The 24,902-nt window shown below is 26.9% G+C and overlaps 2 protein-coding genes across 5 annotated transcripts in view; one reads left to right on the top strand and one right to left on the bottom strand.

The window, feature by feature from the left end:
• The window catches only part of LOC148228059 (uncharacterized), a 339,858-nt gene that overhangs the window by 255,483 nt on the left and 59,473 nt on the right, over positions 1–24,902 (top strand). The gene's annotated exons all lie outside the window — the stretch shown is intronic.
• Positions 1–24,902, bottom strand: part of LOC148228060 (RYamide receptor-like) — a 73,819-nt gene that overhangs the window by 25,097 nt on the left and 23,820 nt on the right. The window contains exon 2 of the mRNA XM_088200998.1: positions 2,791–3,489. Coding sequence (XP_088057124.1) covers positions 2,791–3,488 — 698 coding nt within the window. The 5' untranslated portion in view covers position 3,489. The remainder of the gene's footprint in view (positions 1–2,790; positions 3,490–24,902) is intronic.

The raw sequence follows: 24,902 nt of genomic DNA, 5'->3' as shown, positions 1-24,902 counted from the left end.
TATATACATTTATTATTTTGATTAGTTTTCTAATAACATTATCATCTTTATAAATATCATACTCTCTTTAGAATCATAGTAACGATTTACTGTTTCGTCTAACAATATCACTTACCACCTGCCTAAATGTGTGTAGTAATATAGATTATATTCGGAAGAATAACAATATTTTTATTTTAACTTTAAAGTTACATTGCGGATGATTTAGTGCATTATAAATTAATATTAAAATATAAAATAATAGGTTATTATCTTTGCAATATTTTTCTACCATTATAAAATTGAGTAGTTTTAAAAAATCTTTAGTCATCCATAATTTTCGATTAAAGTTTTATATAGTAGGTAGTAATGTGTTAGAAATATTTTTTCTAGGCTCTTGGGTTCTTGCTGTAGTAAATTTTACGTTGTTTAATTTTGCGATTAACAATTTCACAAATAAAAGTGTCAGCCTGTTTATTATTAATATTTGTAAACCCAGCCAGAAATTTTCTAGTTTTAATTGTTTTCTAATTAAGATCAGACATATTTTCCCCGACTGTTATTTAAGAGCTGCTATCTATTTTATGGACTTTGCATAGTATTTTATGTGTACACGTGTGCAACGAAACTTATAAAGTACGAATTTATATAAGTCAAAATCTCGTATTTTTTTAAAATAAATGGTTAGTGACTTCGTCATAGCGGTCAATGACTTTTTGCTAAAATTTTTTTATCAAGTGCAAGTGCATCAAAGATCCACATTGACCGTTTCAAGCCAGTACAAACATAAAATAATATATTGCACTGATAAATGTAGCCTGTGAATTGACAATTGCATGGTTGCCAAATATTTACATGTTCAATTATTATTAACGGCCATGCTAAAATTTTCATAAAAATATACAAATCCATTTTCAACCTTGAATCGTAGTATTTGGTGCACACATCGAGAGTAGATGAGCAAAATAATCTTATTAATCTCGAGCAGGTGTATATATCGCATATTTTTCATTTCACTTTTGACTTAGGACTAGAGTCTCCAATTCGAGTAATCGAGTACTCGATACCCGAGTATTTTTGTCTATTTTTCAAGTACTTGATAATCGAGTATTTTGAAAATTACTCGATTAATACTCGAAATTAAATTTTTTTTAAATATTTCAGAAACAAAAATAACTTTAACTCGGTCCGGTAAAGATTAACGTCTTGCTTTTATTTGGCGTTTATGCCCGAAGTCCTGAGCTAGAGCGGTTACTATCAGGTATAATTTTTTTCATAGTTCCATAGTTGCATAGTTCCGGTCGTCGGCTATGCTAGTGGGTACGACGGAGAAATTTCTTTTGTGTTTTCTGTTCGACAATCCCGACTTATCTAATTTATGGCAATGAACAATATGAAATATCAACAAAATTTTTTTTTAGGTTTTATGACTATGCAGTTTTAGCGTAAAGTGTTGTCAATTGTTTATACTGATCCCTCAGCTTAAAATATAAATCAAAACAATTGTGTGTTTTAAAAGCATTTAAAGTAAAGTCAGTTCTTTGCGAACCGTTTAGCTCTAAAGTGAAAGGGATTCACCCAAATACATCTTCGAAGGATATAGATTTAAATTCTTCGCATTAATCAGAAGGAGTAGAATATTGTATATTGTTAAGAAAAAAAATCTATTTAAGAAGAATTACAAAATACTATTTTGTCAATAGTCGAAGGAAATAAGAGAAAAGCAGAGAAGGGAATGAAAGAAGAGAACATAAAAAGAGAGTTCAAAAAATTTTATATCTATAAAAAGCGAACAGATATAAATTAGAAACCTAATCCAACGCGTTAATGACAATAAGACCAACATCAACAGCAACGGAAAGGGTTTTTTCCATAACGGGAATAATAAAACCAAAGGTTAGCAGTAATATTAAATTCGAGACACTTTTTGCATTATTGTTTTTAAAAAGTATGTTCGTGAAGTTAAAATAATTGTAAAAATTAACATACAAAGTATTTTATTTATTTATTTATATGTGCACGAATTTGAATAATAGCTATTTTGGTACATTTGGTAAATACTCGAAAGTACTCGAGTACTCGAGTATTTTAAAATTTTAATATTCGATACTCGAGTAGTTGATGGTTCGAGTAATTGGAGACTCTACTTAGGACACAAGCGTCAACACCAATAGAAAAGCAGCCGCTTCTCTCTATGCGTCAACTCTTAAAAACGATTAAATTCTACTATTGAATTCTAGTATTTATAGTATTTACACAAATTACGTAATTAAAAAAATCTGGCACAAAATCTTGGCCTTAGATAAAATAAATTACATATAAATTTTTTTATCGTAGTAATTTAGTTGAATTTTTATTAATATAATATTTATTCTCAATTTTTTAAAACTTCTCCGTTACCTAATCATAATATCATTTAATTAAAATTATTTTTTTAAATGAAAGATAGGTAGTCAATAAATGTAAAATATAATATTGCATTTGCCACAAAAAAAGATTAAATACACACGAATTTACTTCATTTCAAGCTACAATAATATTACAAATAGCTTATAATATATATTTAAATAAAAATATTAAAACTGTGTTTGAAGACAATGCTAGTAAGTTGCACAACACGTTAGCTTAATCATATTTTTAACCTGATAGATACCAAGTGTATTAGTATTGCTTTTTTTTCAATCAAATAATATTATAAATTTAATACATTTATATTTTTTATTTACTTAAGCATAATATCGCACAATAAATGCATCAAGTGTGCTTTAATTGATTAAGCCTCTAAAATATCCAATTACTGTATTATATTACCTTCGACACACAGTAAACCATTCAGAGGGCTTCGATAGCGTTGAAACAATAGGCGTAGGCAAAGCTGTCGCCAAAGCCCCAAACCACACAGCACCTATTGCAGATTTTGCAGCTAGCCTGGAAAGTCTCGGTTTTAACGGATTCGTGATGGCCCTGTATCGATCTGCGGCCAGAGCCACCATAGTATAAGCTGAAACTAAAACCGAAACCACCTGCGAGTAGTTCACGATCCGGCACAAAACACTGCCGAACGGCCAATAATGTAAAACGAGCGTGGACATCGATGAAAAGGGCACACAAAACACAGACATCAATATGTCACCCAGAGCCAGATTTGTGATGAAATAATTCGTAACGGTTCGCATTCTAGGCGTCATTTGGACAATGCAACAAACGGCGCCGTTTCCAAGTAGCGCCACGCAGAATATGGCGAAATACAAGCAAAAGACTATTGTCTTGAACGATGTTGAATTAACGAACGATTCGCTCGCTTTCAGGCAGTCGATTGTGATGGTGAAATTTTCGTCTTGGTAGTACAAATCTTGCGATAAGTTGGGGTTCAAATTTTGAGAGAACTTTGGAAAGAAATTGGAGAAGTCGTTCGTGTTGTTCGAGTCTGCCGGAAATTGATATTCGTCGGTCTCGTTTGCCTTGTAAATTTCGGTCATGTTCGATATAAATAGCTTCGGTTCATCCATCCTGTAACAAATAAAACGTTTTATTAAAATTAATATGTTCAAACGTATTATATAAAAGGCATTCAATAACGAAAAATATTTTAGAAATTAAAATTTCAGTTTTTTTTAATACAATACCGAAATATTAATTGTTACCAAATAATTATTATTTCGGTAATAAATAATAAATAACAAATAATGATTATTGTAATAAGAATTTTTATTATGAAAATTATATTGTAGTTGATTTTTTATTTAATTCTTAAATAATGAATTTTATCAAAAAAAAAATGTTTTTTTAAAGTGTTTGCTTTGACAAACCATCAAACATTATTTGTATGTACCTAATTCTTAATAAATTATATTATTAATATAATTAATTTCAACCTAAGTATCTATACCAGGGCTCGGCAACCTATGACCCGCGGGTCACCAAATGACCCGTTTGATGATTTGAAGTGACCCATTTTAGTTCTGCAAATATCATTTTTTTAACGTGTTATGATGTCACGACTAGACCACATATATGGTTGTTAGGACCAAAAATATTCACTGACCCGGATAGTCTTTTTAATAGTCACATTTTAATTATTTTGACCCGCAGCCAAAAAAGGTTGCCGAGACCTGATCTATACCATAATATAACTTTATCTTACTGGAATTATTTTAATTATTATATTTTTGAGTACATAAGAAAATTTAGTTTTTTCGCGAATTTAATTATGCAAATCGTGTCTTGAAAGTTTTGAAAATTTCACGATGTAATTAAATTGTTCAAGATCTTAAAAAAATAATAAACCCATTTTTTCACACACTTCCATGAAATCAATAATATTTGAGATACCGCCGTAAGTAATTTCTGATACAATAAATTAGCTAGCGATATAGCGCTAAAAATTCCTTTCCGGCACAATTAAAATATATATTTTTCTACAAAATGTCCCAGTATATTTAACAAATGTGCTTCACAAACAATCTCTTGCAAATAATTTAAGAATAAAAACACAAAAAATATTAACACTATTCACCGAAACCAAATCTTCTTTATAGCTTCTTTTTATTAAAATTTAAGCGATAGTTTATAAAGAGCCACCTTAAGATATTCCAATACTTTATTAGAGAAGGAACATTTGAAAAGTAGAATAGGATTATTTGAGTAAATAGTATTGTAATGAGTTTAAATATTAATATTATTGTCATCCATAATGAATTTACACATAATATAATAAAATATTAAATTGATTTTAACAGCAAAAATTATATCTTACATACAATAAAGCGTAGCGAAACTATGTATGACACCTAGTATTGCACAATAGCCACAAACTTTTCTGGTCGTATTTTTCGAGTCAGAATTTAAATACTATTGTAATTAAAATTAAAATTACACGGGTTAAGACTTATATCGAAAGATCTGAACACATCAAATAAAAATAAGATGGTCAGAATTTATAAAACTTGCTTAGAATTTATATTAAATTGGAATGGTCAGAATTTATATCAAATGGTAAAAATTATTTTGACAGATGTGCTTTAAGGCTAACTTGTTAGCTCTACTTGTGGGCTGGAAAAATTGTCAGATGTGAACACAGTAAGCACGTGCTCTGCCGCCGCTCTGTCGTTATTCCCGCTTCGTTCGTCACTCGAAATATCTTCGCGCCTATACACAATAAATAAATTCGTTAGTAGCTATTCATGGCGTGTTCAATGTGCTGACCAACCAATTCCGTTCACACTAAAACATTAGTGCGAGCGAGATATTTTATAAGATATTTCTAAAATAATTAATTTATTGCCCGTTTATATTTATAAAAATATTTTTCTTAAATTTACATGATATCCCTATGCTTTAATTATGTTCGTCCTATATTCGTATTTTGATGGTATGCTATTTTTATTCTAACCATTTACTATTTATTCTGAGCTTGAATAATATACATATATATTTATGAACATATATTATTTTAATTCTGAGCGTATGATATTTTACTCATTTGATATTTATTTTGCCCGCGAATAATATAATTATTACAAGGCTGTTAATAAAATTCTGACCGAGATTTGATTGTTATTTTGACGTACTTATTTGCTATTAAAAATCAATCATTATTGCAGATAAAATACACTAGATTCAATAGCTTTAACCTCGCATCAAATTTTATTGTTCTTTGTGGCTGTGAATATCCCATTTTCTCTAATGGGCGTCAACATTTGCGGGTATGTTTCCGAAGATAACGCAGTTGCTTTATACATTTTCTGATCAGCAATTTGACGGAGCTGTCTTGAGCGATCGATATAAAAGATATAAAACTTAGTCACATCGATAGCAGAACATCTCAGAGTATTATGAGACTATCAGCACACTGATATTAGAACGAATGACTGCCAATCGACACACCAATAAAAATCGAAATCTAGAATACATTTCTTTACATATGCAATAAATTAAATATATTTTTTAAAATGAACTGTTCGAAATACTGATTATTATTCGTAAGGTAAACAATGTTACAGATTTTTTTTGTATAAAACATAGCATAGGTAGCTTAATAAGCAATATTAAATATTTTAGATAATATATAAATATTGATTTCATAATTTAAAAATATATAAAAATAAAATATGCGAACAGAATAGAATGAGTAATTATCACAACTCATATGCATATCCAAAATGAACATTTAAATACTTTTTGCGTAAATAATCACCCTCTTATACTTTGATGACATTTTGTGAAATGTGAATTTCCGCACAAAGAATATCCGCAAAGTGATTTATTTCATAGAATAAGTAAGTCGGCATGCTAGGCTCGAGTGACAAATTGTTGAAATTAAAGTATAGGTCGAATTCTATGATAAATATCTAGAACTAATTACTCGAGTAGGTCTTTGAAATTTTCTATATATACAAAGGGAAAATAAATTAAGGGTAAAGAGGAGCAAAAACAAATTTAACCCATGTATATTTTGCAAAACCTTTTTTATTTATACGTGTAGTGAAAATTGCATAGTCTCTACTAACCAAACAAATGATTCCACATTCGATTTCTCTATCTCTAAAAGTATGGTAATAATAAAATAAATAAAAAATATTCGATCTATTTGTTAGGTATTTTTTTTATTTTTTTACTTATAGATATATATAATGGGAGTGTAAAGTATACATAAAAACATAATAAGTTACAGTTTGTGTTTGTCCAATATGAAGGGACACTAGTAATTGGGTATTGGAAAACTTTTAAGAGATATATTCTGCTGCAACATTTTGTACGTTTTCCTTTGAGGATACAATTGCTATTTTAAACCGCAGTAATTTGTAAAAAAATTAAACCGTAATAATTTATATTTAAATAAAATATTTTTTATTTTTTATGCACAAAAAATTGTATGTTCCGAATTTAACAAAGAAAACATAAAAGTATATAGCTTTATAAGACAATACTGCAAACAGCTAGCATCAAATTGAATGATCAGATCCTTCAGCACACACAAACAATTCTAATACGAAGATTTCCATAAAACATTGAGAAACAGACTTTTTTGTAAACAGGATTATAACGCAAAATATCCGCGGTGAAAAGCTCGTTCTCAATTCTCTTAAATGTCGCTAATATATACTTAGCTATGCAAAAATAACATACATACGTACTTGCCAACGGATCAAAGAAAAAACTGATTTTATAGAGTTCTGCAAAAGTAAAAGGAATACAAGCTAAATATAGCAGAGCTGGATTATGTTAATATATTTTATCCAATTAATCTTAAAAAAATTTTACAATAGAAAGTAAAGTTAAAAAAAAATCGAAAACCACAACTGTATAGAACAAAAAAAAATTGGGATGTCTTTTAAAAAACAATAAATCAAAGAGTATTTTATTAATTACCCAGTTGCTGGGAGAAAAAAAAAAGGAATGTATGTAATATTAGAATTGCTTATTGTCCAAATAGATTGAATTTTATTAAAAAATAAATAAATCACTCTTTCAGATTTTTTTTTCAAATGTCACATGCAATAGCTGTAACTTTTAAATTTAATAACATAATAAAATATAAATAAATAAGCTTTAAATATATGTGTATGTTGTTTAATAAATATTCTGCAAAACATCTGTCATGTAAACATGATATAGGTCGGAAATAACATTTACTAAGTTGCACAAAAAATCGGTTAGACAATGACAGGTAAAAACTTTATGTGTGTTTTTCATCTACCCGCATTTTTCCTTTATATGGTAACAAAAAATCGTAATATTAAATTTTGCCATGAACTATATCCTTTATGTTCCGACATTACTTGAAAGCAAAAAAAATCCAATATAGAAATATTGAAATAAAAATATATTCTTTATGTAGTACTCATAACTGCAAATATTTAACGATATTCTTTAATATAAAAAAGTACCTGTGCAAAATCTGGCAATTTTCTGTCACGAATGACTACGTGTTTATTATTGTATGATTATGTATTTCTGTGATGAAAGTTTTAAATTTGTTTTACTAATCACAGCTTAAAGTTACGAGAGTATTTTATTATTTACTTTTTAGTTGTAAGATATGTTTATTTAATTAATAACTTGTGTTCTTTTTACTTTAAGTTATATATTTATTATGCATTAATTTAACTTTAAAAAAATTGATTTAAATAACCATTAAGACATAACTATAGTTTTTTTACAAACTTATCTTTAACATACATAAGTTAAACTTTAACTTTGTTCGTTAAATACAATTTGACTTTTATTTGATAAAAGGAAAATATTTAATGTTTAAACAAACTGTATAAGCGTTTATGCGAGGTATATATGTACATACCGAATACGTATGTATATACATAAGTATATTATAATTTTTGTGTATTTAAAAAGGCTTGGTTTTTAGATAGCATTTTATTATTTTTTTACCTTATGTTCCATCTAAGTATTAAAGATAAATTAAATTTATAAAGACACTATTCCTAGTCCATGAAAAATATAAATGTGTTTAAAATTAGATATACACTGTTTCATATTTAAATATACAAGGATGAAAAAATCGGTTTTATTTGCTATATTAAATATCTAGAAACATATTTTTATAGCATTATAATTGGTATGATGTACCAAAAAGTTTCATCATAGTAGAGACCTCTCGCTTCATTTTATTGAAAAAATACTTGAATTGCTTTTTATGGTCTTATAAAAAGTATTTTTAATTAGAAAGAAACCAAACATTTAATTTCCGCAAAAAAAGTTTTGCTTTTGGCTAATATAAACCGACGAAATTAAACACAAAACGAAATACAAATTTATTTTGAATATCAGTATGATTTTTAATTTTTATGTTTTAAGTGTTTTTTGAGAAACTAAAATTCAGAAAAAACTTTATATAAAATAAATATATTTTAAGTATTCTCTTGAAAATTGTAACATATATTATTTTGGCAATCAATTAAATGTTTAATATTTTTTTATTAAAACGGTTTCTTACAAACTTACTATATATAATGAGTTAATAATTATAGATAGTTAACATCTTCGTCATAAGCAGTCAGTAACTTTTTAAATATTAGTCAGTGAAGCCATACCAGTTAAAGCAACGACTTTTTAATTTATTATTTTTTTTTATTCATATATTTATGATTAAATTTATAATTTAATTTAAAGTATTATATATATTCATATATGATTTTATTATATAAATATTTTAAAGTGAATTTCTATAAATAAGTTTTTAATACATAATATCTAGCAATGTATATAAAATATCTTTATCTTATAAAATATAAATGTAATATATGGTCTAAATATATTATTTTTCACATTTTACTTAAAAATAACACATGCAATAATACTGTTGACCATTTATGAAATATTTTAAATGATATAAGATTTAGTACTAATTTTATATTCAGTAAGGCGCTTTATGAATCCATTTGGTATGTATATTTATTGCGCAATTAATATAATATATATGTGTAGTAATATATAAATATAGATAAAAAAGTGAGTGTCTGTTTGTTAGTGTATAGTTCATATTCGTGTGAACCCTTGTATATGTTTATTTCGACCAATTAAGCTATATGCGCAATTTCATCCTCCTTGTAAACGTACCTGCCACCTGGCGTGTTTTTCTAGAGGGTGACAAACCGTGAGTTTATTATCTGGTTACTTTACAGAGCTTATACGCAAATTAACGAAAGTAATAGTTTTTGTATTAAATGACAATGCTATTTAATATCGTAACCACGCGTTTGATTAGGAGCCATTTTATTGTTCGAGCCGCAAAAACGCTTTATAAATACTAACCACAACAATTGTGTATGGGCTTAAACGTATTTTGCGTCACTTTCATAAGGGTCTTGTGAAAAAAGTTTTTATTTATGTTTTTAAAAAACTGGCAATTTTTATTTCTCGGGGATCTCGCGGTTTTTATAATATACCATTTATATTATGACTGAAATTATAAATGCCTTTTATTGCAGAATTAGGTAGGAAGGCTTTGTTAAAGTCAAAGCAATATGAAATTTATCAATACGATAGAAGAGTGGTATAAGTCGCTGACTATAAACTTGAAAGATCTGGGTTCGAATAATATATGGACCTGAGTGTTTTTGTGATTCTATCGTCTAAGAGATCAGAAGTAGTGTTTATTATTATATAATTATAATTCTATTTGATCATTGCAGATTCGGTTAATCCAAGATTTTTTTATCTAGCGGATAAATATTGTAATAATTAATAGAGATCGAGCTAGGTCGTACATATTTTTTAGTAATAATCTTATATCTGTATTAAAAAATAAGACTAATAAAAACGTGTTCTTTGCTCGTCGTAATCCAATAAAACCTAATAATGGAAATTGTAAATTGTGTACATATTATTCAAAGCGTATTATAAATATACTTAATTCGAAATATAATCAAAATTTATAATAAATTAAAAGCACTCAATATTAATAAAAATTCTTAGTTACATTAAAATTAATCAGGAAGCAGTTCCTCTTGCGACGATGATCGCTTGGGAGTTCTAGGTCGTCACTTCGCGTCTGTCTGTAGGGGCGCGTCTGCTGTTCTCTTCGAGTGGCTGCTGGTGACTTATGACTTCGTGACTCTAACTGTTTGTCTGCCTGACTGAATTACTGGAGTCCAGGCTTATATATCCAGGGCTATTCTGCAGCGATCATCGCTGCAATCGCTTCGTAGAACGGCGAAATAGGTCTGCGCCTTTAGAAAGCGACATTCGCTCGTCCAAGGTCGTATTGCATTTCGGGAACGTCACGGATGCGATGATATTTGTTATCTGTGTTCGTTTTGCCACAAAAGAATTTTCTCAATAAACTCTTGTTTTTTATGGGATTGTAACGAGGGCTGTGTGGTCCCGATCTTTTACACTGTTCACAGTCCTTAACGCGAGTTTAGTGTTTCATCATCTGTATGTTTCCGCTACATATTTTTATTGTATAAAGTATATATTATAGTATAAAAACAAAAATTTTAGCCAGATTCTTAAATTAAATATAAGAATGGGACGAGTTAGACGGCTTGGGGATTTAATATTTTTATAATCCGGTAAACAGCAATGTCTTTAATCAAATAAAAGCTAGAAAAAATATTTGTTTAAGTAAAATTACGTATCAAAATTTGACAATGTGGCTTTGACATCTTTATATAACTCTGTAGAAGCTCAGTTATTAATCGTAAAGTGCTATAAATAATCATTTTTTTACATATATTTTTTTAATATAAATACGAATATTGATATTCTTATTTTAATTACCAACTAATTTAATATACTTGATATTTGATACTTGTCACGTATTGTCACATATCGTATATCAAACCGTAATTCTGTTTTCTTATCTCATGCGATAAAACGCGTAGCGAATTGCTATTTAACAAATCAATATTCATTTCTGAATATGAAACTCTGTAACAATCCATGCGCAGAATCCGATATCTGGAAAACACAAAACAACGTTCTATTGATGTGATAAGCCGCAAGTGCTTCCCAAGAACATCTCTCTGCGTGTCTAGTTTGTCGTTCAAATATAATAAGCACATATGTACATACATACATGTTTGATGTTATTCCTCATCAGATGCTGCGAGCAGATATGTAAGAATTGAATAAATGTACTATCTACGCTTAAGATTAAATTACGTTCATGGGGAAGACCTAGTACCAGTATAATTCAATTCATGACGACGCGTAAATCTAATTGTGGTTAAATGGTATTTTTAATTGCTGTGGCGGTTTGATAAGTTGCAAATTAAAACCACGAAAGTAGGTTAGATAAAGTGAGATATCTGTTACAAGATTTTATATTCATATTTTAATATAAGATATAATTTTTCATTAAAATTATTAATTATAAAAAAAAATAAAAATATATGTTACTACTTTTTTTAAATATTGTCTGATTTTACTTCTAACAATTTTAAGTGATATTATTTATTTTTCATTGACAAAATATATTTACTATATGGTTTTAGTTGCATTTTACATTAATACTCAATATAAGTATGATTGTAGAGATTTATAGATAATTAAAAAACATTAATATATATAATAAAAAAAAAATTTAATTGTAAAATAATTTTAACAGTGATGTAAATATTGAAAGATTAAGAATTAAAATACAATTAAAAATGATTTTGTGCTTAGTATGTAAAAACTATATACGATACACTCATTATTAAATAAAATATTAGATGGAAATCATCTCATGATACGGCAAAATAATTTAAGGTATAAAAATACACATTTTTACACAGTATTTTATATAATATGTGATTCTTGGTTTTCATTACAATTAAGAAAATTCATATGCAAACGAAGCGCTGTAGTACGCACTTGATTGGTTTATTAAAATTTTCAGCAATCCATTGAGCTATGAAACATATTTACATTCAGAATTTATATTACCATCAAAAGCTACATTGCAAAATACAATTAAATCATCTTATCCAAGCCTTTTATTCATGAAGAAACAATCATAGGTACAGAATATACAAAATACGATGAAACCATATCAAAAAGCATTGTAGGCCAGAATAAATATATAAAGCTTAATACTGATATATAAAGTGGAATTTCTGGCAAAAAAAGTTTCATAATCTATACTATTCAAAGAGCTTTTTAGCGGTCAATTTATTCATTAAAAAGCTTTAAATAGCATTGACATGTTAAAGTTGTTTTAATCGTTGTAGAAACATGTATAACTAAATTTATTATAATAATTTTCAGAAATAAATAAATAATATCAGGGTATTTATTGTTTATTTTTAACCCCTTTGTTCTTTATGTAAATTTCTTGTTCAATATTAATCCCAAGTTCCCAAGAGCGACATGTTGTTTTCCATAATCCTAAAAATAACAAAATACTAGAAAGTTAGACAACCTAGCTGTGCCATATAAATAACTCGTCGTTAACATATTACTCATAACATAAATTTGCGAAAAAATATCAAATAGATTATAGTACATAATCTAAATATAAAAAATATATCATTATTTATTCAGATAATTACCTCAAATAATCAAATTTTTTTTAATAAAATTAATACATACTGTTAATTTAAAAAATAACCAATTCACAAGCTTATATGGAATAAAAAACTAAAAAGTATAAGCCATGCTGATTAAAAAAATATTTTTAAATCATTTCTTAAATCGATAAAATTTAGTTTTTTATGTATAACTAGATTCAAACTAAGTAATAAGCATTATTAGATCTTTAAAATTCAGTTACTCAATAATCTAATAATTAACTTAATTTTACAACTATTGTGTCAGCTAAACTTGCTTCAATTTAGAAACGATTTAAACGCATCAAATTAGAAACTGGCATATTTTTTCATTGTGTAATCAAAGTCGTTCTTCATTCAAACGACTCATTGAAGTATTTCACTACAACATAACCATCAGACAATATTGTACATGAATAAACCATTATACATTGAGTTTACCTCATTTAACAATGCTAGGAATTTTCGTTTATTTAAAGCGCATGTTGATTTAAAATTGACTCAAAATCGTATAATATTCAGTGACTCGAAACAAGCCTTTTCACATAATATCTACTGATGTATAAATGATACAATTAAAACACAGAACTGAATGTCAAATATGTATTATAAATAGAACGGGAGAAACACTTTCCTTGCCACTGGTTATTATAATTACAGCATATGTATTTATTTTTTATTAAATTTTTTTACATTCATTATTGTTTTCAATTATGGTAAACCAATATTTATTTTTCTATAGTATTACTAATTTAATAAATATCAAAAAAAAAAGTTAAACGAGCGCTAATCTAATTATATCAGTTTTCTCATCAAGGCAGAGAGTAATTGAACATGAAATTAAACCTCAGGAACGTTAAAGCAAGAAAATAAAATTTAGTTATATTTTTCTTTAATATAGATCTAAATAATACTAAAAATAATTTGCATAACTTAAAAACGAATAAAATTACAAATCCACAAAAAATTGCTTAGTTTATAAATATGTTTTTTATTGCAGAAATACAGTATAAATTAAAAGATTTAATTAGCAACATATTATATAATTAAAATCGCGTGATTTAAATTATTTATAACTAAAATGCAAAAAAATTGTATATAACATTTTGGGTGAAGCTTTAACAGCTTTTATAGACGCACCCGCCTCTGATATGGTTTTATATATTTATAAGGATTTGTTTCGAAGGTAGATTTTCATCAACCATTTAACTTGGTGTCAGCATCATTATATGATAAGCACAAGTGTCAAATGGCTTCGAAAAACTTCGTTGGAAAAGCAAAGATTTTATCAGTAAAATACGTTTATTTTATGTTCAAAGGGTTATGAATATGGGTTAAAGATGAGCAAGAAAAAATATTTTTTAATAAAAGAAAAGCTTATTTTTTAAATGTATGTATATAGATATATGTAGAAGTGTGTGTTTTAAAAACACTGTGATTTTCTATATTTTATTAAATTAAACTTATAGATCACATTTTAATTATTAAATATTTTATTAGTGTATTAAATAATTACTTAGCGTTATTAAATAATTTATAAGCATTATTTCACTAGGCTTAAACTTAAAATCATTTTATGTTTACAATGACTTAATATTTTTTTGTAAATATTAAATTTATATCATGTTATATGTTCATGTGCTAATATTGATTGGTAAGTTTTATTTATAAGTGGACTCATAATTAACTAAAAAATTTAATTATCCAATTTTTTTTGACCAGATGACTTCATAATTTGTGTTATTATTTTATGACTATTTTTATTGTATATTTTCATACATAAAATATAAGTAAGTGACTAAACGTATGTTAAGTGAGTTATACACTGATTACAGTTTATGTTGTTTGTACTTTACATATTTGAATATAATATATACTAAAAAGAAGTAAATCGATATGATTTTGTTATATGTATCTACCAATTGTAGTTAAAAAATAATGCTGTTCCTATTTTAAGAACCGTATAATAATGTTTTAATGAATAAATTTAGATGTAGAATTCTTTAAACCAATCTCACATATATGTACTGATGATATATGTATGTAAATATTTATGTTTAGTAAAGCAAAAAGGTATTGCTTTAATTTACATTTTAATAATATATCAACCTGTATAATTACTTATTCAGTTACATGTACATTCTGTCAAACCGTATGATGATATTGGATTATTTATTTAATTTATAAATATTTTTTATATGTATATATAGATATTTATTTTATTATTTTTTATAGATATATGGACATCGGTCATATGTCATTACCATTTTACTTTTTTGCCTTGGTTGCTTTTTATTATATTAATATTGGAAATATATTTTTTTTTGGTTTTAATGTAAATGATAATAGACATGCTCATTGGTATTTTTAGGTTCACTGGTTTTATATAGCTTAGAATCAAAAGCCATATATGAAAATAATTATCCATCGTTCCTTTTGTTCATATAACATCCTTTGCTAAATTTTATCTCAACAGCTATGTATGTATTTATATGTAAAAGTATTTATTTTCTCTTGAGTTTCAACAATTTTCAGTTGAATTTTTAAACTATTTAAATTGTTTTTAAACTAAAATTTTAAATATTTAATGTAATCAATTTAGTAAATTTTAGGGTGATCTTGACACTTTTCTTTCTTAAAAAGATGTGTTTTATTTTGACTAAAATCTTAATTAAAGATAAATTAATAACGAATTTTTTTTTTACTGACTTTTTATATTTAGATGCTATTTGTGCTATCCACCTGTTAGTTTTAGCAATTAAGGTCTGTACATTAGATCTAATTGATGTTTTGGTAATTACTTTATCATCGATTCAATTTGGAAACTATTTTTATTAATTTTTAAGTTTCAAAGTCATTTCAACAGTCTCTCCGTTCTTCTGCTCTAAAAAACATGCCGGAAAGCGATGCTGCCACCGATTTTAATTAAGCTGGGAGTATTTTTCCTAAAGACTGTGTATCCTGTATAACCATCCGGTTTGCGTGTCAGTTAAATATCGAAGAAAGAGAGCGATGTGTCTTGCTCTGATTATATCGTGAATTTTGTGTTATTATGTAGCTGGAATTATTCTAAATTTTTTCATGCTATAAAATTATGAATTGATCATCTGCCAATCTTTTTTATTTACCAAAAATTTAATTTTTAATAAAACCACACATGTATTCAAAAATTTCTAGTTATAAAAGTCTATTTTAAATAAAAAAAAATATAATATAACCATATTAATATTTAATAACCTCTGTTAATGATTTTATTTAATAATGCATTAAAGTACTTTATTGATATGCTTAATTTTCTAATTAAAACAACGCTTAAATAATTAAATTGTAAAAATATTGTTACCAAGCCATATGTGTACTTATTATTAATATATTCGGTACTAATAAAATATTGTTTTTATTTGTAAGATAATCAATTCTTTGATAGTAAATAAATAGATTGGAATCAAATATATGTTTAATAAATTCAATATATAGTGAACTTTTATTACTCGTACTTAATTTTAGCCGGCAATAATACGTAAAATCAAAGATAGTTTAACACATAAATAAATAATAAAAACAGAAAATAAACGATTTTATAGCGTTCAAATAACATCAAGCAACAACCCTTTTAAATAATGAAATCGTTCAGAACATTCTGACGTAATAAACAAATCCGTAAAAGGTGCAAAGCATAAATTATTTATAATTCGCAAAAGAAAAGATTATATCTCAAAAACTGGAAAAATCGGCAATCAGAAAATATAGGAATAATTAAGTTGAGATGTAGGAATAATATAACTATAATGACCGCGATTTAAGAACGAATTGCTTAGTTAATGATAACGAAACTAAAGTGGAGATTTAAATAACGATATATCTGAAAAAATAATAGCTTTATAAATTAAGCAACAAAAGGAACCAAAAGTTCTTATCTTAATTTTATAAAAAAAAATAGTCGAAATTGATCCTTAGAAATTTCAATTATATTAATGTAAAATTCATGTAGCACGGTTATTGTTTTATCTACAATAAAAATTAATTTGCATTTTAAAACGATGGATTTAAAATTATTTTTTACAATAAATACATAATTATTAATATTAAAAGCTTAGGTAATCATATTTTTATAGCTTGTTTTTGTGTTACGCACTACTGACCATTTACTTAAAAAAAAATATTAAATCATTTAAGATCCTACCACAGTCCCAAAATTGTTTCATATACGATACAACAATTTCAGGACTGTGGTAAAATTTAAGCTCACGGCCTTTCAAGTGCTATTAATATTACATTAGTTGCTATGAATAAACTCCAGAAAACTTATGTGGACTTATAATTAAATTAACACTGGTATAACACAGGATATGTATTAGCCTTTTCCGAGAGCTTCCTTATTTATTAGGCAGCTTCGAAATAGCATCTCATTTATGAATAATTTACGTATAACGGCAAAGGTTAGATGTATTTATTAATATATTTAGTCAATCAAAGTCATCAGAATAAACAAATATTTTATTTTCTTATATATTATATATCTTATGGTAAATAATATACATTTACACAACTACTAGATGCGTCATATAAATTCTTATAAAAATATCCTATTGCTGGGATATTTTTATAAGAATTTATGGTTAAAACTAACGCGAAACTTATATAGTATATCTGTTTAAGACTGGCGTTAGGTTCATATATGCTTCTGAGTATTAAAATATATTATAAGAAAATATCTAAGGAAAATATAACTCTATATTTGTCAATATCGCTAAACTATGAATCTGAATATAACACACAAGATAAAAAGGTAAATTTCGCAAAAATAAAAAGGGCACAATATTAAAGTGGTATAAATAAATAAAAAGTACTGTTTGCCTTGTTGTAATACACAAAAATTTTAATTATTTTTTATTTGATATTTTTATAAATTAAAATGAACAAATATTTAAATCTTGAAGCTGGTCGTCTTCTTTTGATCATTTGATAACCGGAGATGAGTAATGTTTGCTGTACGATTGCAATCGTCATAGAAGACACTGGTTATCTTAAAGTCAAGTAACAAAACATACCTTAACCCTTTGGACGCGATAGTCGACTACAGTCGCTCAATTGATTTTTTTATCTCTTTACGCAAAAATCAGTAAAAAAAATGTTTTTAAGAAAAAACTTTTTTTTGTGAATAAACATAAAATATCATTTTAAATAAATAAAAATTAAAAAATCAGAACATTTAAACACAAAACCAAAATAAAATTAGAATTTAAAAAAAAAAAATTCATATTTATTTTTTATTAACGCGTCCAAAGGGTTAAAGCCTGGACTCATTGCATTACGAAACTCTTAAATCTGGCCAAACCATAACAGTAAGCTTCTATTGTCATCAGCTGGATCGTTTGCACGAGAAAGTTAAAAAAGGCATGAACTCGAATGGTTCTATAACACGACAACGCGAAATTATCTCATCAACCTTATTCTTCAGACCTTGCTTCTTCCGACTATAATTTATTCCGATCGATGCAATATTTCATAGATAAAACATCAAAATGATGATATTATGATTGTTTACAATATTTTGCATTTAGGCCTCCAACATTTGATGCTAAAATTTTTTAAAAAATAACAAGGGAGAAAGATAATATTACATCTTTAAAATAAATTTATATTATTAATCAATGAAATAAAAAAAAATTGATCATTAAAAAAACGACATACATTTCAGGATTTCCTAATACATACATATATAAATGAACGATATAGATAAAATTATAGAAACATCTTACTTGCAAATTAACATAACCAATCTTCTAATGCACCATCAAACGAAAGTCTTTAACGAAAACCCATTTTAGTAGTTTATGCCTCATTTTATATGCACCTGATTATTCAGGTGGTTGGCTTTAATATTTGATTAAATCACTCAAACAAACTTTAACAGTCGCACCTCAAATTAATACTATGTATATTATATATATATCTAAGCATTGAAACATCTTCAATATACGTCGATATCAAAGTTCTAATATTTAGTGAAAGCACAACTTAAATAAACCAATAACCGATAAAAAAAACCTTTCGTTGAACATTTTTAATGAATATAAATTTATATTACTTTAATATTAAATTTTAATTGTACTAATATATATCATTCAGGTCAAAGTAAATTACAAAAATAAACCGTCTTAAAATATAATTTTAACCCTTGAAAATAAATTATTTTAATACGAGTAAAACATTTCTGTAAAAAATAAAAATCTTGGTATTATTGCATATTAAAATAACTTTCAAAGTATGTAATAAGAATTTGTCTAATAAAAAAATAATAAATATTTAACAAACATTATGAGGCTCTTTATAACATTTTATAAATAATATTTATAAATATATGCTAGCAATTATATAACATAATGTGGATAAGGCGTGTTCTGTTTTAATATACTGATAATGTGAAAAATGTATCTACGTTTTTATGTCTGTATATATAATACATATATGTACGTGTGAATGCTTTTGACATTTCTGTTAATATTTACATACATATTAGAGTTTATTTGCATACGAATCAGGTACCTATTGCACTAGTGACGAGCTATCAAATTCAGGCAATATTGTCATACTTGTGTGGATAACCTACGTAAATTGAGTAAATTTAATACATTTTTTGCAGAGAAGGTATAATATTACTTTTTTGTGATTAAACATAAAAAGAGATTAAGTATGTCATACAAACATTTTTACGTTAAATGGCTTAAGCGGTGTTATTTCTCATTTAATAATGAAAATAATTGCGAGGAACAGAAATATATATATAATAATAATTTATATCATCACAGAGAAAAATTAACTAGAACTGTCTTATATTTGTTAAAATAATCAACGTAGTTTACAAAGCAATCATAATAATTAAATTTAAAAAAAAATTAAGAATCTGATTTATTACATTTTAACTAAAATTATTTTTGTTAAATTTATATAACACATAATTAGTCAGTATAAGCAACATTAAGTTAAATGAAAATATTACATGGAAAAAATACAATAAAATATTTTGATTAATTTTGTGAAATGCTCAGTTATAGTATATCAAAGAACATTCTTTAGAAAATTTCCATGAATTATTTTCAATTTTCTTTATTAAAACTTTTGATGGGGTTTATACAATTACGTTACGAAAATAACGAAATTCAATCAATGAGAAATGTAGAGAGAAAGTAAATACAATTAATTTAAACAAAATGTATGAATTAATTACGCAACTGTTATCTCAAACAATGCATAAAATTTTTATTATTAATATTATTATTATTATCACATAATAATGATATATATTATTTATTTATTTATTTATTTATTTATTTATTAAAATTATAACCATCGTGACCTGACAGGCAAACCTAATGCGTCACGATAGTCAAAAGTACTAATACATAATAATACATACAAATATAAACAAGACAAAACAACAGACACAAATCACCTCAACAGGTGTGCATTGTCCCATACGAATTGAACCAAAACTCCATAAGTACAAGAGAAAATGTCAATATTACTATGGACAGAATTGAGCAGATAAATGGCCTTGGCCAGAGAAGAGTTGGCAAGTGCTCCAGTTCTACACTTAACAGGCAAGAATAGTGGACGCGACCGAGAACTATATCCACCTTCAGGAGCCCACATTTGAAGCTGCTCGAGCACTGAAGGATTGTCTACGATGCCCTTGAGCAATTTCCAGAAGTGTTTAATTACATAAACACTTCTGGAAATTATAAGGGCTTGTTACATTTACAATAATAAACCGCTTAAAGAGCATGTATTGCTTATCTAATTTAACAAATAATATCATAAATCGATATATAAATATATTTTTTTAATTCTTTTTCTTAATATAATTGGATCTTAAAAAAACTTAATAATTTTTTATATAATACATTTATTTTAATTTTAATATAATTGTTCTTTACAGAGAAAAACTTACTTCTCTACATAAAATTTAATTAAAATTTCGGGAAATTTATTACCTTACATTATATTTATGACGTAGAAATAGTTATTTTAGTTTGCTTCTAACGACTTATATTTAAAGATTTTTTTTGCAAAAACCTTTTTATATGCATGTTTATATTTGTGTTAAAATAAGTTAAAAACACTTTTTTATTGTTAAAATTTTGACTGAAACTCATATTTTAAAAACCAATTAACAACATTTATTTAAATAATATATTGCTGTACTTGATTCAATTTAACTTATATACATCGTAAAAAAGGTTTTTTGGTGACATACAAATATCATTAAGTTTGCAGATCATTAAGTTTTGTCTAGGTAAATTATGTTTGTATTTAAACTAGCATAAAAATCAACGAAACAGTCATTTTATTTCACTGTGAAAATCGACAAAAAAAAATACTCTCATTTAAATATAATATTGACGCAGTGGCGTAGCTATGGTGGGGCGGAGGTGGCGGGCCGCCCCGGGCGGCACTTGCTTGGGGGCGGCATATTCGCGATGGGATCGTCTAGCGTGGTTCTTAACCCTGAATGCACTAAAATATATATAAATACACGAATAACAATCTTAATAAAAACCAATTTATTATTTTAAGAAATGCTGATTTTATGACCCTGCAAAAAATGTATGGGGGGGGGGCGGCAATTTTAAGGATCGCTCTGGGCGGCACATACCCAAGCTTCGCCACTGTATTGGTGACATTATTAAGACGTTAATAATAAATTGACAATATTAAGACATTGACAAAACGAGACATTGACAAAAAAACAAGCTAAACCGAGATTTTCCAACCAAGTCACAAAATTATTTGATCTCACCTAGGTGTAAATCATTAAACATTGTATTCTTATGTATATTAGGGTAAATTATGCTTCCATTTAAACTGTCATAAATAAAAGTTTTCTTCTTATTTCGATGTAGGGATTCACGATTAAAAGCAACTTTCATCAATGGTGATAATTTTAAAACATTTGCCCATAAAATAAATATTCTTCATACATCTGTAAATCATGCGTGACTAAGAGATGTCCCAGAGAGCAGGACGATTAAATTTCTTACTGACTAAATCCAAATGAATAAACCAGATATTGACAAAAATAAAACTGAACCGAGATTCTCAAGCCAAAAATAAATAAAAAAGTCACAAGATTATTTTAATATAAATTTTGAAATGTAAAATCTGATTTTGTATTTAAACGCTTATTTTTAATAAGTTATATGTCGCTAATAATATCATTAATCTACTAAATTGTGCTATTGACTATTCGAGAAATTCCAGCTTTTGGTTCTAAAAGTCTTCGAAAGTCACGATTGCATCTACTTTTGATCAAGCACTAACCGACTCACCTATGCCTGTCGCCATCCAGCTCCTCAATAGGCTGGTATTTCATATTGATTTATTTAATGTATGTTACGAAAAGTAAGTCTGATTCGTATCATTTAATTTTAATATTGGATGTATTTTAAGGGTAGTTTAATAGGTCACAATGCTCTTGACTTAAATAATTTAACTAATACAATATATCCATCTTTTTTTATAATGTATTATTTTTTTATTAAAGAAAAAAAAATTGCCACAATTTCAAACATTAAACACGTCGCTGGAAACATTTCTATTGTTCGGCATATGCTAAATCGTAGTTCTGTGGGTATTGTATAGAAAGTTCGTTCTATTCAGATGAACGTCATTGTAAAGCGTATTTAATTGTTGATTTTTTCTACTGGAGTTTTAAAAAATAAGTATATATATAATAAAAATATATATCAAAGCTTATTTATAGCTATAAATAATTTCTATTGTTTCAGAGCCTAAGACAATAGCTTTTCTTTAAATAATATAAGCCATTGTACACTAGATTCACAGAACGAGCTTAATATCGGAAGCTCAATGCTAGAAGGTGTGTCAATGGCAAACAATATAATATATAATTGAAATATGATACACGTAGTAAACTTCGCGTCAAGCTATGAAACTATATATGGTATTATAATATGTACTTACAGAATAGAGGTCAAAGTGAATTTTCCCATGTTATGTGACAAACTATATGGCTATTATACAAACAATACTTCCTCACGCCATCGTATAAATCTTTTATTTCGGTCCATTGACCTGCTTTTTCCGAAAAGAGAACCTGATAGCGTTAGTTGCTTTTTTTTATTATGTCGTTAAGACCAAAGCCTAAAGTCTGTTTTATAACATGAGACGGTGTAAAGTTTGCTTTAAAATATATATATTATAAATAAACAAAGCTATAGAATTTGATATTTAGGATCAATGTTAATTATACCCACATCAATCAAAATTTATCCAACTTTTAACGAAATTAAATAAACAATAATGTCTTTAGTCGTGATTTAATAAAAGGTATACTATATTTTGTTTTTAATCAGTAAGAACTTGTTAATAGATTAGAAAATAATTTCGTAATGGTATGACTTTTCTATTTTGTTTAAGGTTATAAAGGTTAACATTAGACTAATCTATTGATTCTTTACCACTCGATTGTTTATTCAAGTTTAAGAGTAAATATCTATTACATACCTATACCAAAAACAATATAAGAAATTAATAATTTATATACTTCACACTAGCTAACAATTTAATATGTATTAAATATTGCTATATTCAAATTAAAATAAAATATATTAAATTCTAAATATATATGATTGTTTGATTGTCAAATATATATTACATATTTTTAATTCTAATTGTTTTATATTATTTTTAATTTTTAAGTAAAAATTTGTGTAAAATATTGTTTTAAATTAAGCAGATAATTGTCAAATATTTTTATAATGTGATATTTTTAAATTCATATTTCTATCTGTAATATAAACAGACATTATTTTATCTATGTATTAACGTATTCTAAAATACACATATATGTGTGTATTGCTTATCTATGATCGGAATTTTTGCTGTGTGCAATTTTCCTTTGAGCAATAATCATCAAGCCCATTTGGCCATATGGTCAAACTTCGCCTCTCTTATGCTTGCACTACACTCTCTGAAAGTTGTCCGAACTGAAGATACAACTGAAGTCGGCCGAAGCCTACGACTTCGAGTAAGCGACGGCAAATTTCATATGCCGTCCGGACGGCGGCTTCTGTTACGTACAGCTGGCATATTTGCGCGCGATTGAAAATGTGCAAAATAATCGCAATTTTTAAATTGTCATATTATTAAAATTACGCTACTGATAATTATAAAAGTTTGTGTGGGCACTCATCAATACAATATCAGTGAAAACTTTTCGGTCGTAAATATTCAATTTAAGCAAAATCTTTGTCGGCTTTTGCAAAATGCCATAAGGCATAAAAATGATACTTCAGAATACGAACACAACATCTGTGACTATCCTAAAATTTGTCGCCATCGATTCTAAATAAGAATTCGTTATGGTGTGACATTTATATAAACCGATCTAGGAAAATACATAAGGATATTCGAAACGATTTTTTAACAAAATCAAGTACCATTAATTATTTTTTAATTATTTAATTTTATATGAAAAAAATATATTTACGATATCTGTTAGAAGAATTTACTATCAAAAATATAATTAATCCCTTTTGGTGCCTTAAAATGTTCAAAGATGTCAGTAAGAGTCTGTTGAAGTCCCCGATAAGCATGTGGTATTATAACTTGAGCACGTGACCACGATGCAGCGCTCGACGTGCGTGTTGACCATAGGACGCCTACGCGCATACTGAAATTGAACCGAGTTACTCGTTCTATCTCAGTTTGCAAAAAACTATATCGGAAATGCTCAAAGCTGGCCAAGTCGACTGAATTACCCCCACTTTACCTCCCGTTCTCGGTAACTTCGGACAACTTCAGAGAGATTTTAGAGCGGACAGAACCTAACTCGACCGAAGTAACCCACTATATTCTCCGTCCTTGCCCAACCTTGGCCAACTTCCAGAGAGTGTAGTTCAGGCA

This window comes from Plectrocnemia conspersa, unplaced genomic scaffold (assembly GCF_051122295.1).
Source record: "Plectrocnemia conspersa isolate PC_06_02 unplaced genomic scaffold, ASM5112229v1 ptg000012l, whole genome shotgun sequence".
NCBI lineage: Eukaryota > Metazoa > Arthropoda > Insecta > Trichoptera > Polycentropodidae > Plectrocnemia > Plectrocnemia conspersa.
This window is presented reverse-complemented; position numbering and strand designations above follow the sequence as displayed.